Source organism: Dipteris shenzhenensis, chromosome 11, assembly GCF_047967505.1.
Source record: "Dipteris shenzhenensis isolate YYH24624 ecotype China chromosome 11, Dip_SZ_1.0, whole genome shotgun sequence".
NCBI lineage: Eukaryota > Viridiplantae > Streptophyta > Polypodiopsida > Gleicheniales > Dipteridaceae > Dipteris > Dipteris shenzhenensis.
In genome coordinates this window covers 54,767,955-54,779,874 of record NC_141606.1, presented here as the reverse complement: position 1 = coordinate 54,779,874, position 11,920 = coordinate 54,767,955, and the positions used below count along the sequence as shown (strand labels likewise).

At 43.5% G+C, this 11,920-nt stretch overlaps 1 protein-coding gene across 1 annotated transcript; it reads right to left on the bottom strand.

The window, feature by feature from the left end:
• Positions 1 to 1,028: 1,028 nt before the first annotated feature.
• On the bottom strand, positions 1,029 to 3,395 carry LOC147897191 (uncharacterized). Its single transcript, XM_087381895.1, has 2 exons — positions 1,675 to 3,395; positions 1,029 to 1,580 (listed from the first exon to the last, which is right to left on the bottom strand). The coding sequence occupies exons 1-2, from the start codon at positions 3,339 to 3,341 to the stop codon at positions 1,346 to 1,348; spliced, it is 1,902 nt and encodes a 633-aa protein (XP_087238021.1). The 5' UTR covers positions 3,342 to 3,395; the 3' UTR covers positions 1,029 to 1,345.
• Positions 3,396 to 11,920: the final 8,525 nt, after the last annotated feature.

Sequence of the window (11,920 nt, the reverse complement as noted above, 5' to 3'; positions counted from 1 at the left end):
TATGTTGATGCTATTCATCCTGAGTTTGTTTGCAAGTTGAAGAAAGCCTTGTATGGCTTGAAGCAAGCACCCAGACCATGAATTACACTCATTAAAGCACATATTGTGCTAGACACAACACATTAATAACATCATAGATTGGTTTCTAGAGATACAAGCCATGTCAATGCCCATCGACATCTACATAAAGATTAGATTCCTTGAAACAGACATCTAGTGATGATGATTGGCTTTTTCACAACCCTCATCTTGACATGTTAAGTCTTATTTGTGAATTGCCTTGAACGAGAGGCAACCTTCAAAAGCATTTGAATCTTGGAGACAATGGGGAAACTAAGGAGGATTGTGCTAATTTAATAACATGAATGAGCTGGATGAAATGCAAAAAATTGAAAGTAGGCACTAATGGCTACCTCTCTAACAATTTTGTGGTGACCTCAGAGCACAAAAAAGACAAGACAAAGGAGAGAAACAATGAACTAGGAGGAAGAGGCACGTTTGATGCATTCTCTAGATAGCAAATTCAATTCATCGTTGGAAATGCAATGAAATTCATTGCGTGACTAATAGTGCATCGGGCAGCCATGCCTTCCTAATGTGATATGATTTAGCAACATGGGGTTGATTTTTGCATTTGCCTAATCTAGCTTCCATCTAGAACTCACATACTACCAAATGTGCACCATTGTATGGGTACACAGTATGGGTATACACAGGAGTTCAAGAACATGTTTTTGATCATTGTGTTTGGAGAAGGTTTAGGTCAACCATGTGCTCCACTCAATAGGTGCTCTTTAAGCATCTTCCAAAGGAAATTTGAGAGAGTAAATGGGCAAGCTGAGAATTGGGAGAGATCTCAAAAACATGAATCTCCTAGAAGCAAATTTGAAATAGAGTACTACGAAAGAGCCTAGACGGTGAGACTAGGTGAGAAATTAGACCACACTCTGCCCGACTAGGTGTAGGACGGCTTCCAAACCCCAAGGACTTTTTTTTAGACATTCACAATTCCTGGAGTGAGTCGATAAATTCCACACACAGACTCACAACATTAAATCAACCGAAAGAGAATGGCGAAAGTCGTCAATAGTAAGTTTGATCCTTCATTCGACGATTGCACTAGATACACAACTGTTGGTGCTCGGTACATATGGCCTGACCGGAAACATCGGCAGTTCGAGGCGTTAGAGATAATATACAGAGCATGGGCACCTTCCTTTGAAGGTTTGTGGACAATGTGCGACTATACAGGATGTACTCTAAGCGTTTAGAAGATTCACGATTGGTCTCTAAAAAGTTTTTACATATGGGTCTAGCCGTAGGAACGTCGAAAAAGGGTGCAATATTAGGCTGTTGCATTTATCGGACACGTTGTTTCCTCCTCGCCTGAATTCCACAGGAAGTGTGCATAAGAGCCTGCATAGAAGGAGTTCGTAGGATCCGCAGCTACAGCTGCGCTATACGCTCTGTCTGCTTCTGCTAAATCACCCTTGGCCACCCACAGAAAGCTGGCGAATCGACCCATCACCTCTCCATCCACTGGATCCGCTCTCATAGCCCTCCGAAACAACTCTTCCGCCCTATGAACAAACATCGGCCAACTATTGTCATCTCATTCGATGAAGACTACGCATGAATGACACAAATTCTTGGCGGTGGAGAAACGAGATGTACCTGTTGTGGTCTCGCCGCACGAGATACAGGAATTGGGCGTAGTTGGCGAGAAGTAGGGGGTTGCTGGGATCCATGCTGATCGCGTGCTGATAGTTGAGATCCGTTCTGTCATAGCATGTGTAATCGTCACCCTCAAGCTCGGCATTCACGGGTGCTACCAACATCTGTCTCGTCGGCTGATCCAGCACTGGGATCTGGCATGACATTTCCGTCATTGACTCCAGGTTCTGTGATACAGCTTTCCAGAGTATGCTGAAGAAGCGATCTTCGTTTGCAGCATCCGGGTTGACAGTACTACAAGGCGTGGCTCCGGGCTCCCCTCCAGTTTGCTGACAATTGAAATCCAAAGAGGGAGAAGTAGACAACAATGATAAATCTATACCACCAGTGTCCTCGTCCGGATACATAGCTCTACTCTCAGACCCGTTCCCTAGCCAAGAATCGCCGTCAGTTCCGCCTCCAACATTGGGACTAGTTTTACCGCCACCGTTGCCTTTACCAGCTTCACACCTAGACGAAGAGGATTCCGCGGTAGAAGGCCAAGACAACAAATCTAAATTCTGAAGACGAACAAGAATGCTTCCAGCCGATGTGTCTTCTATAGACAGGCCTTCAATAGTTTTGGAGATACCAGCTGCATCGCCATTTATCGTTATAACGGATGCAGAGGGAGTTTCAGGCATTGCAGCCACGGCCACATGCTTCCCCATAGAATAAACAGTGAAGTCGGCGAGCAAGATCATGGTTAAAACCATGAGCTTCGGTGTACAAGAGAAGACCTGCTGGAAAAGCCAAAAAAAAGACTCTTGCAACTCCTTGTGCACCGCGCTCGCAACCCCCTCCAATTCCTCACAAAAGAGGAGTTCCCTAAGCGAAAGGGTATGACTCTGGAGTGTTCGAATAATGAACACCAAAGACGAGAAAGCACTCTTGAAAGAATCGCCTACTTCAGCGAGCCGGCCTTTGAAACCTTCCGTTTTCTCGAGGGCGGTATCCCCTGCAGCATCGCTCATGTGCTGCTTCTGGCATTGCGGCTTTCTGCCTCTCAAATGCTTCCGCTTGAGGATCCTTAAAGACAAGGGCGTAGCCTTCACAGCCTCTGGGACATGATCTGTGCTCTCTGACGAAATTTCTAGATTTCGCTTGCGCGGAGTGCAGAGTTCTGGGCCATTTGAAGGGTGCTTCTCGTAGAGAGGGAGATACCGAGTTCCAAAAAACCGACCAGGCCCATCTAAGGAACCGAGAGACTCCCTCAACTCCTGGTACACGAGACTGTTCTCCGTCTTACAGCCCTGAAATGCAGCGTCTCCGCTGGCGGAACCCACGTTCAACTGCTGAAACCAGCCATTGGAACATTTGGGATTCAAAGCAGAGACGGCTACATAAGGGGCGCGCGGGGAGGGCGGAGGCTCATTCCAATCCCAGTCGGAGAGGCCGAAAGAGGCGGAGATGGGCTCGTCGAGGCGGGCAAGGGGGGTGTCATCGAAGGCATCGGACTTGGAGCGGCAGAGGGAGGGGCGGCGGGGGAGGTCAAGGTCCTTATTATGGTGACGAGGAAGGGAGCTACAACTGGAGGTGCGAGGGAGGAGGGGGTGGGGGGGGGAGGGGAGAGGGGGGAAGGTAAGGAAGTGCAGGGGGAGGTGAAGGGAGAGGAAGCGGGCAGACATGGTGGCGATGGCGGAGACCGATAATAGAGCAAGCGCAAAAACGATGAGGACGAATAAAATTTGAAGAAGAAGAAGAAGACATGCCGTAAAGACCATGCATTATACGTAGTAATATTGTACTCGTGCTTCCCATGTACCGTAATATTTCTGACCGCCACGTGGCTTCGATATTTCTCTCCTTCCTGGCCCCGCGCACGTGCCCCCTCGCATCCTCACCGTCCATTTCCCGCCACCTCACCCCTCCCATTATTCTCTCCACGTGGCTACTTCTTAACCCTCCGATCCTGCGTCTTGACTTTGCTGGTCCCCTGTCAGTTTCTCCTGTCTCGCCAGCCGAACACCTGGCAGCTTCCCGTGGGACCCAGGGCTGCTAACTTTGGCGGTCGCCGCCTCGTATAACGGCTCCCCTCTTCTATGGCGGCCACCTGTCGCCGCCATCTAAGGGGGAGTTAGATGTGTTTGGACCCTTCCCTTCCCTCCCTTTATTTATAGATTATAGAAGATCATCCGCCACCTCGTGCCCACGAGGCATCCTATCGTTGAGAGCTCCAAGAGCAAAACACAAGCCAACACGGGTGGCTGCACCACTCGTATGTCCCCCTCCATCCCCAGTTTTTGAGTCGTCCTCATTGCACGATCCCCCCCCCCCCCCCAAATCCCTTCATCACAAAGGGGCTTTTTCTTCTCACCTCAAGGAAGATGCCCATGCCTCACAAGATGCCCATCTTACTCCTCCGTTCTCCATGGAGCATGTGCTAGCGCTAGCATCCCACCATTCCTGAGAGCAAGGATTGGAGCTCTCACCTCCTCGATAGCATCACACCTAAGCTTCAATTACATCATTACGCTTTTCAGCCTCGACACACCTCCACAAACATTAGATCCGGGAGTTCTTCAAAGAAAACCAGGTGAATGATATCTAATCATTCATAAGGCCTGCCCAGATCAAAAAAAGCAAACAAAAAGGAAATGGTGTGGAGGAAGACTACACGAGAAAAAGGGGGGAGAGAGAGAGAGGGGGGGCGCGAAGGCACAAAAGGTGGAGATGGTGTGTGTAAGAAGAAGACTTGAGGAGATAAAGAAGGGGAGGGAGAGAGAGAGAGAGTCTGTGTGTAAGTCAGCAAATTTAAAGTTTGCATTCAAGTCTAATGAAGATGAGTCAACATATTGTTCAATAATAAAAATGTACATCCAAAAATTCAAAAAATACCTAATTTCTGCTTTCCCAAATTTGAAGTGTTGCTAAGGCTACCACCCTGAGGCACACCAAAAAGAGCAAAAAGAAAAGTTGGCTCTCCATCCTATTTTTCACCCACTCACTTTATTGACTCTACTCTACCATATACCTGCCTCACTTTTCTCTAGAACAACCATACGTATTTTTCTCAACTTCCATGTCATCACCCACGATTTGTACGTGAGAAAAAGCTTACCTACTTGATTCTTTCCCAAGGCAACACAACTAGATGTTAGACATTCACAACAGTTCAAGTACAAAGATAGGCATATAAATTCCATTACATCCAAAGTAATGCGTGCAGCTGTAAAGGCCCATACCATAAAGCTACATGTATGTTTATATTTCTATGTAAAGAAGTAATCGACACATTAATATAGAAATTGAGTGCTTCTCATAAAGGCTAAGTTATCCTTGTGTGCATAGACACATTCTTTTTATAATATCATGCATTGAACGATGTCATGCATTTTATTTTCAAACAAACTATTGATTTCATGCCTCCAAATCAACTCAATCTTTCTATCAAACACGTCTAATTGCCACAAGCATCACTTCTGATGATTACAATAATAAGACATGTGTGTCATGGATGTATCCTACTTAAAAAAACTTCCATTGAAATCTTAGAGAACACTGTCCCCTTCAATAGAATATTTCGGGAGAGAGATCATGCTTTTCCTATATCATCTCTCTCTCTCTCTCTCTCTCTCTCTCTCTCTCTCCATCTTTCAATAGGCATTTGCAGAATTTTTAGAGAACCACTCTAAAAATGGACTCCATTCTGAACTTCTTGATTTCATAAACATTTCAAAATATTCAATTTCCTTCTTCTTTATTATTTATCAAAGTCTTCCTCCACCTCACTGTAAAGAGAGTGGAAGAGAAGGAAGGAATCTCACTTGCAGCTTTCTCACATACACAATGGGGGAATATACACAAAGGTGGAGGCTGAAAACAGTTTTCCTCTTCTTAGTTGTGTAAGCCAAAAGAACTCTAAGTACAAAAGAATAGGTGAACCCTATATGTGGGTCTCAAATCAAACTCAGCTAACTAAGGTAGCATACTAATTAAGCCACTAACTAGAGTACATAAAGATAGGTGTCATCCAGCTATTATTCATGGGCGGTGTACCAACCGCATCTACAGCTAACAAGTCGGTGACATAAATGCACAACTGGAGGCAATTGTATTCTTGTCTTTAGGCAAAGGCACCAATTCCCATGTAGCATTTGATTCCAAGCATCCATTTCTTCATCCATGGCTTTCTCCCATTTTTGTTTTCCCATGGCTTGCTCAAAAGAAGTGGGTTCTGGTTCATGTATCACTTTGAGCATATAGGTATAGTGAATGGCTGTAAATCCATCATATTTCAACCTATCCATAGGATACCTCGCTCTAGTAGACCTGCACAAAATAGGCTCACAATCAGATGCTCTCAAAACATCCCTTGTCTTCCTTACTTCAGGTGTAACAATAGAAGGAATACCCAACTCATCATCAAGGCTCTCTTTTGAGCCACTGGATTCACCATCCACATAAGAGTGACCTGCATTCACATCAACCATGGACTGATCTACTTTCTCTTTTCCTTTTCGTGATACTTGCATACCACTATCTGCATTGCTTTGAGGAGATCCTGCTGATCTCAATCTGCTTGTCCATGGCAAAGTATGTGAACCACTGCTAGAGGACACTACAAGTCCACTAATATTTTGTGATCGCTACTGTGAATTTCGTGCAGCATTACCATTTTGTGCATCTACATCATCAATCACATTTACTGGTTTTTATACCAGCTGCTCATCTCATCAAAAACAACATCTCTGCTCACTTTAAACTTATGAGTAGAAGGGTTATAGCATCTATACCCTTTCTACTGCAGAGAATAACCAATAAAGATGCACTTCTCAGCTTTTGGATCCAACTTGGATCTCAACTCATCTAGCACATGAACATATGCAATGCAACCAAAAACTTTTAAATGAGAAATATCTGGATTTCTATCAGTATACCTCTCCTCTGGCATCATGCCATGTATTGCTGCAGTGGGAGTCTTGTTCATTATGTAGACTACTGTAGCAACTGCGTCAGCCCAATAGTAATCTGGCAGGTCTTTTTCATTGAGCATGGCACACGATACCTCTCCAATATGCCTGTTTTTCCTTTCTGCAAGTTCATTTTGCTATGGGGTACGACTGCATGAATATTGCTTCTTTATGCCATGCTCCTATGGGAAACTTGCAAACTCATTTGAGAGGTACTCTCCCCCTCCATCTAACCTTAGGCATTTTATTTGCAGGCCTCTTTCTTTTTCAACCATAGCTTTAAAAGCTTTGAAATGCCCATACACTTCACTTTTCTTTTTCATAAAGTAAACCCAAACTTTTTTGTTGTAGTCATCAATAAAAGTGTCAAAATAATGATAGCCTCCAATAGATGCAGCTTTAGTAGTCCACACATTAGAGTGGATTAATTCCAATGACCTCTTAATCTCTTAAACATGTCTAGGAAATGGTTTCCTTGCCTGTTTTCCAAATTGACAGGCTTCACATACCTTATGCATTTCTGCAACCTTGAACTTAGGTAATCCTGCAATAATATTTTGGGCCTGCATTAATTTATGTCGCTGTACATTAACATGACCAATGCGTTTATGCTAGCTATCAATATCTACAACTACACCGGTCCCATGTGCAAACATTGCTGCACTGAATTCAGGCATGTCCACATCCAACGTAAACATCGTGCCCTTCTTCTTCCCTTTTGCTATCAAGCGACCTTTATTTTTCATATCCTTAACAAAGCATCCATGAGGATTAAATCTGACCTGCAAGCCCTGCTCAACCATTTGACCAACAGAAACCAAGTTCTTGGTGATATTCGGGACATGAAATACATCAGACAGGTATTTCTTTTTTCCATCCTGCATAGACAAAGGAATTTTACCAATCTGCACAATAGGATGTGCAGTATTATCAGCAGTCTCCACAAATCCTTGTCTTTCCATTTTCCTTGCATCCTGCATCCATTCTGCATGACTTGACATGTGGTTTGATGCACCTGAGTCAACATACCACACATCATTGCTTTCTTCTGCACTTGTCACAGAATTGGTCATGTGATGCACCATAAACAGATGCTCATTTCTATCATCACCCTGTCTACTAGAGGATGCATAATTGCCTTGCTGCAATTTTCTAGTCGTGATGTCATTCTGCTTTTTATAGCAGTCTTTAACCATATGACCCATTTTACCACAGTAAGAGCATTCAACATTGTTGTTTGCATTTTGGCCTCTCTGCCATCCACCACGACCTCTTTGGCTCCCCCTGCCTCTAAAGTCACCACGTCCTCCTCCATAGGGCTGGTTTTCTTGAATTAGCTGCAGATTCTAATTTCTACCATGGCCTCCAAATCAGCTTGCTTTACCTCTGCCTCTACCTCTTCCAGCATTTGAGTAGAAGACAGCTTCTTTTGAAGTTCCTCCTGAAGAAGATGCACCACCCTTTCTCTGCTCTTCAGAAATTAGAAGAGCAATCAACTCCTCAAAATCAGGAAAATTCTCATGGACGGCAATGGATGTCCAGAATTGTACATAATCCTTTCCTAGACCATGCAAGGTCACAGAAACTAAATCATCATCTTCCACTGGCAACCCAACAGAAGCAAGTGCATCTACAATCTTCTTCACCTTCATGTGGTAGTCATTGATGCTCATATTTTCTCTCTGCACATTATGCAACTCCTGCTTGAGTTGCATTTTCCTGGCTTGCATATTTGTGCTATACATTTTTGTCAAAGTATCCCACGCCTCCTTTGGCATGCTTGCATCCTGAATATGCACAATCATAAAATCTGAAATACTGATCGATAGCCAGTACATAACTTTTCTGGCTCTCTCATGCCAGCCTTTAAATGCCTGCAACTTCTGTTGATTGGGAAAATTAGGAATAACTGGTTCTTGTTCAGCTCTAGTAATGAACTCCCAATAGCCTTTGACAATCTGTGAAAGAGCATCAGACGCCATTATAGAACACTGCAAAATATTATGTCACTACAAAAAAACACAACTTCTGCGTCACAAGGGCAGATCTGCAGAACTGATGAGAGTAGTATTTAACCACACAGTCACTTCCTAGTGACAATTATGCATTAACAGTCAATAAGAATGATCCTATCACTCCCAATATCTCTGCGCACAAGCATATGATGTAATTTCTGCGATAACTTTTCACCGACCTTCAGAATAGTGGTCGCACAGCAAAAACAGGGCACTCTCCTAAGTGCCTGCGGAAAACTTTTGCCACTAAAATGGGCCCCAAAATGGCCTCGAATCAAAAAAATAATTTCACCCCAGGGCGTCACCGTGTCCCGTAGCATATACTACCCTCTCGCCACACTGCGAAGGATGTCCCAATCTGAGACAGTGAACTCTTGCACTTTCCGGCTGTGCTACTTGCAGAGATTTCTCCCAAACTCGAAAAAAAAAGGAAAGCAACACTGATCCTCTTACTAGGACACCATGAGCTTGGTTTGCTTTCTTGAGCTCCTTACCACGAACTGAGCTCTGATACCATGTAAAGAGAGTGGGAGAGAAGGAAGGAGTCTCACTTGCAGCTTTCTCACATACACAATGGGGGAATATACACAAAGGTGGAGGTTGAAAATAGTTTTCCTCTTCTTAGTTGTGTAAGCCGAAAGAACTCTAAGTACAAAACAATAGGTGAACCCTATATGTGGGTCTCAAACCAAACTCAGCTAACTAAGGTGGCATACTAATTGAGCCACTAACTAGAGTACATAAGGATAGCTATTATCTAGCTATTATTCATGGGTGGTGTACCAACCGCATCTGCAACTAACAAGTTGGTGACATAAATGCACAACAATCACCCTGGCATGTCACGAGTGGAGCTCGATATCTCAACACAACGTTGTATCTGATGCCCACAGACCAAACTCTTGTAATAAAATGTATTTTGATTTTGTACATTATCGCACTGTTGAGTAACTTCTCCACATTTATGATGCATTGTGGTTTTCATTTTCAATGTTTAAAAAGTAAATAATGTAATTACTTATTTGGCACTTTCTTTTCTGTCAAACCCAAGTGGAAGTTCACCATGCCATAGAAGGCAAAATTGTTCGGAACATTGGAAGGACCCCAAAAAGCCCAAAACCTGCCATGGCATGAATTTGGGCATTTTGGACCTCCCAGAATGCCCAAATTTGTATCATGGTGGGTTTTGGCCTTTCAGGGCTCCTTGCGACATCCCAAAGAAATTTCTTTTGCAGCATGGTGACTTTAGAAAGTGATAAACAAAGAAATGAAATCAAAATTAATCTATAATATTTGACATGAAAGCCCTGACTCCACGTCTATATCCTTAACATAATTAGAATGAAGGAAGAAATTCAAGCACTCAAAGTTTATTTGTTGATAATTTCTTTGTGAGGCCCTTATTGTTTCTTCAGCATCCGCAACAAATCACCCATACCAAGTGCTGTGATAACGAAGTTTACTTAAGAAGTCTAACATATCTTGTTATGCTTTTATCATATTCCGTAAAAGTGTTTCGCTCCCTCTTTGCTTGCCTCTGCGAATCAAATTCATCTCTCTCCATCTATGTCAATGGAGAGCCTTCTCAAATTCTCGCATCTCTCCTTGCTGATTGATCAGCAATCCATTCTTTAAGACTATTAATTCCTGACTCCACATCTCCTACCATATGGTATACATCCATGATTTCCTGCAAATTTATATATATCTGGGTACAATAGAACATATTTTATCTTAATTTAAAAAATAAATAAATTATTTAAATTAACTAAATTTAATGTTTTTGATTTAAAAAATAAAGGGAGAAAATAATTTAAGCTTATTTATTTTTTCATAACTTATCCTATTTTATCTTAATAAAAAAATTAACTTAACTAAACTTAAATATTATAGAGGAAGGGGAAATTTTTAATGTTAGCAGGTTGGGAGGGGGGTCTTTTGTGAACTTAACCTTCCCCTCCCTGCCAACCTGCTAGGTGCACTGCAGGTTGGGAGGGGGATCTTTAGTGAACTTAATCTTCCCCTCCCTCCCAACCTGCTGGGCACACTGCAGGTTGGGAAGTTAAGTTAATAAAAAAATTAAGTTAACTAAACTTAAATATTATAGAGGGAGGGGAAATTTTAAGCGTTAGCAGGTTGGGGGGGTCTTTAGTTAATCTTCACCTCCCTCCCAACCTGTTGGGCATACTGCAAGTTGCGAGGGGGGGCCTTAAAGTTAATTGAATCTTCCCCCCTCCCTCCAAACCTACTGCACACGCTGCAAGTTGGGAGGGGTGGGCCTTTAAGTTAAATTTAATCCACCCCCTCCCTCCCAACTTGTTGCGCATGCTGCAAGTTGGGAGGGGGGGTTAATTAATTAATCTACCCCCTCCCTCCCAACTTGCGATGCGCACAATAGGTTGGGAGGGGGGGGGCCCTTTAATTTAACTAAATCTTTATCCCCCATCGCCCATGCAACCGTCACCACCCTCATTGCCCTTGCCACTCCTCATGTCGTGCCACTCCAAGTAGCTACCTACCACTGCTACAAGGAGGGAGGAGAAGGAGAAGGAGGGAGAGGAAAAGGAGGAGAAGGGAGAGGAGGAAGCGGCAGCCTGTGGTGACAAAGGAGGGGTGGCAAAGGAGGGGTGATTGTAGCCCGAAGGATGGGTGGTGGATGGAAGGGAGCAGGAGGGGAGGCGGGAGGAGAGGATTAGAGGGGAGTGGAGTAGGCGGCGGCTTGAAGGAGGAGGGGGAGGAGAGAAAGAAAGAAGAGAAGGGAGGAGGAGGGGAGGCAAGAGAGGAGGAGCAAGGGAGGGAGAGAGGGAAGAGGAGGGAGGGAGAGAGTACGAAGAAGGAGGAGGAGATTGTTGTCCGTGGAGATTTGAAAAAGTGAAGAGAATAAGGAAGGAGGAGTATTATATAGAACAAGATATGAGATAATTAGGGTTAGGACACGTTTGGGGATTTTTTGAGGATAAGTATAAGTATCATAATCTTCATTAGTTTTCCTCATTCCTCAACTCTTCATTGTTCTCTCTTCATTTCAACCTACTGCTCAAATTCACAAAATTTTCCAAATGTCACAACAGGTGAATGTCTTCCCAACCTTTGCGTAGGCAGCACCTTCCAACCTATTGCACCTTTTCCTTGTATTTTAAATTATGAACTCTCTTCTAACCTATTACAACCTATTGCCCTTTCTCTCTCTCTCTTTCAAGTTTCAAAGAAAAGAGGGAGATGGATGCATTGGTTTAGGAAAATATTTTCTCATTGAGTAAAGGTGCTACTTAGGCTTCA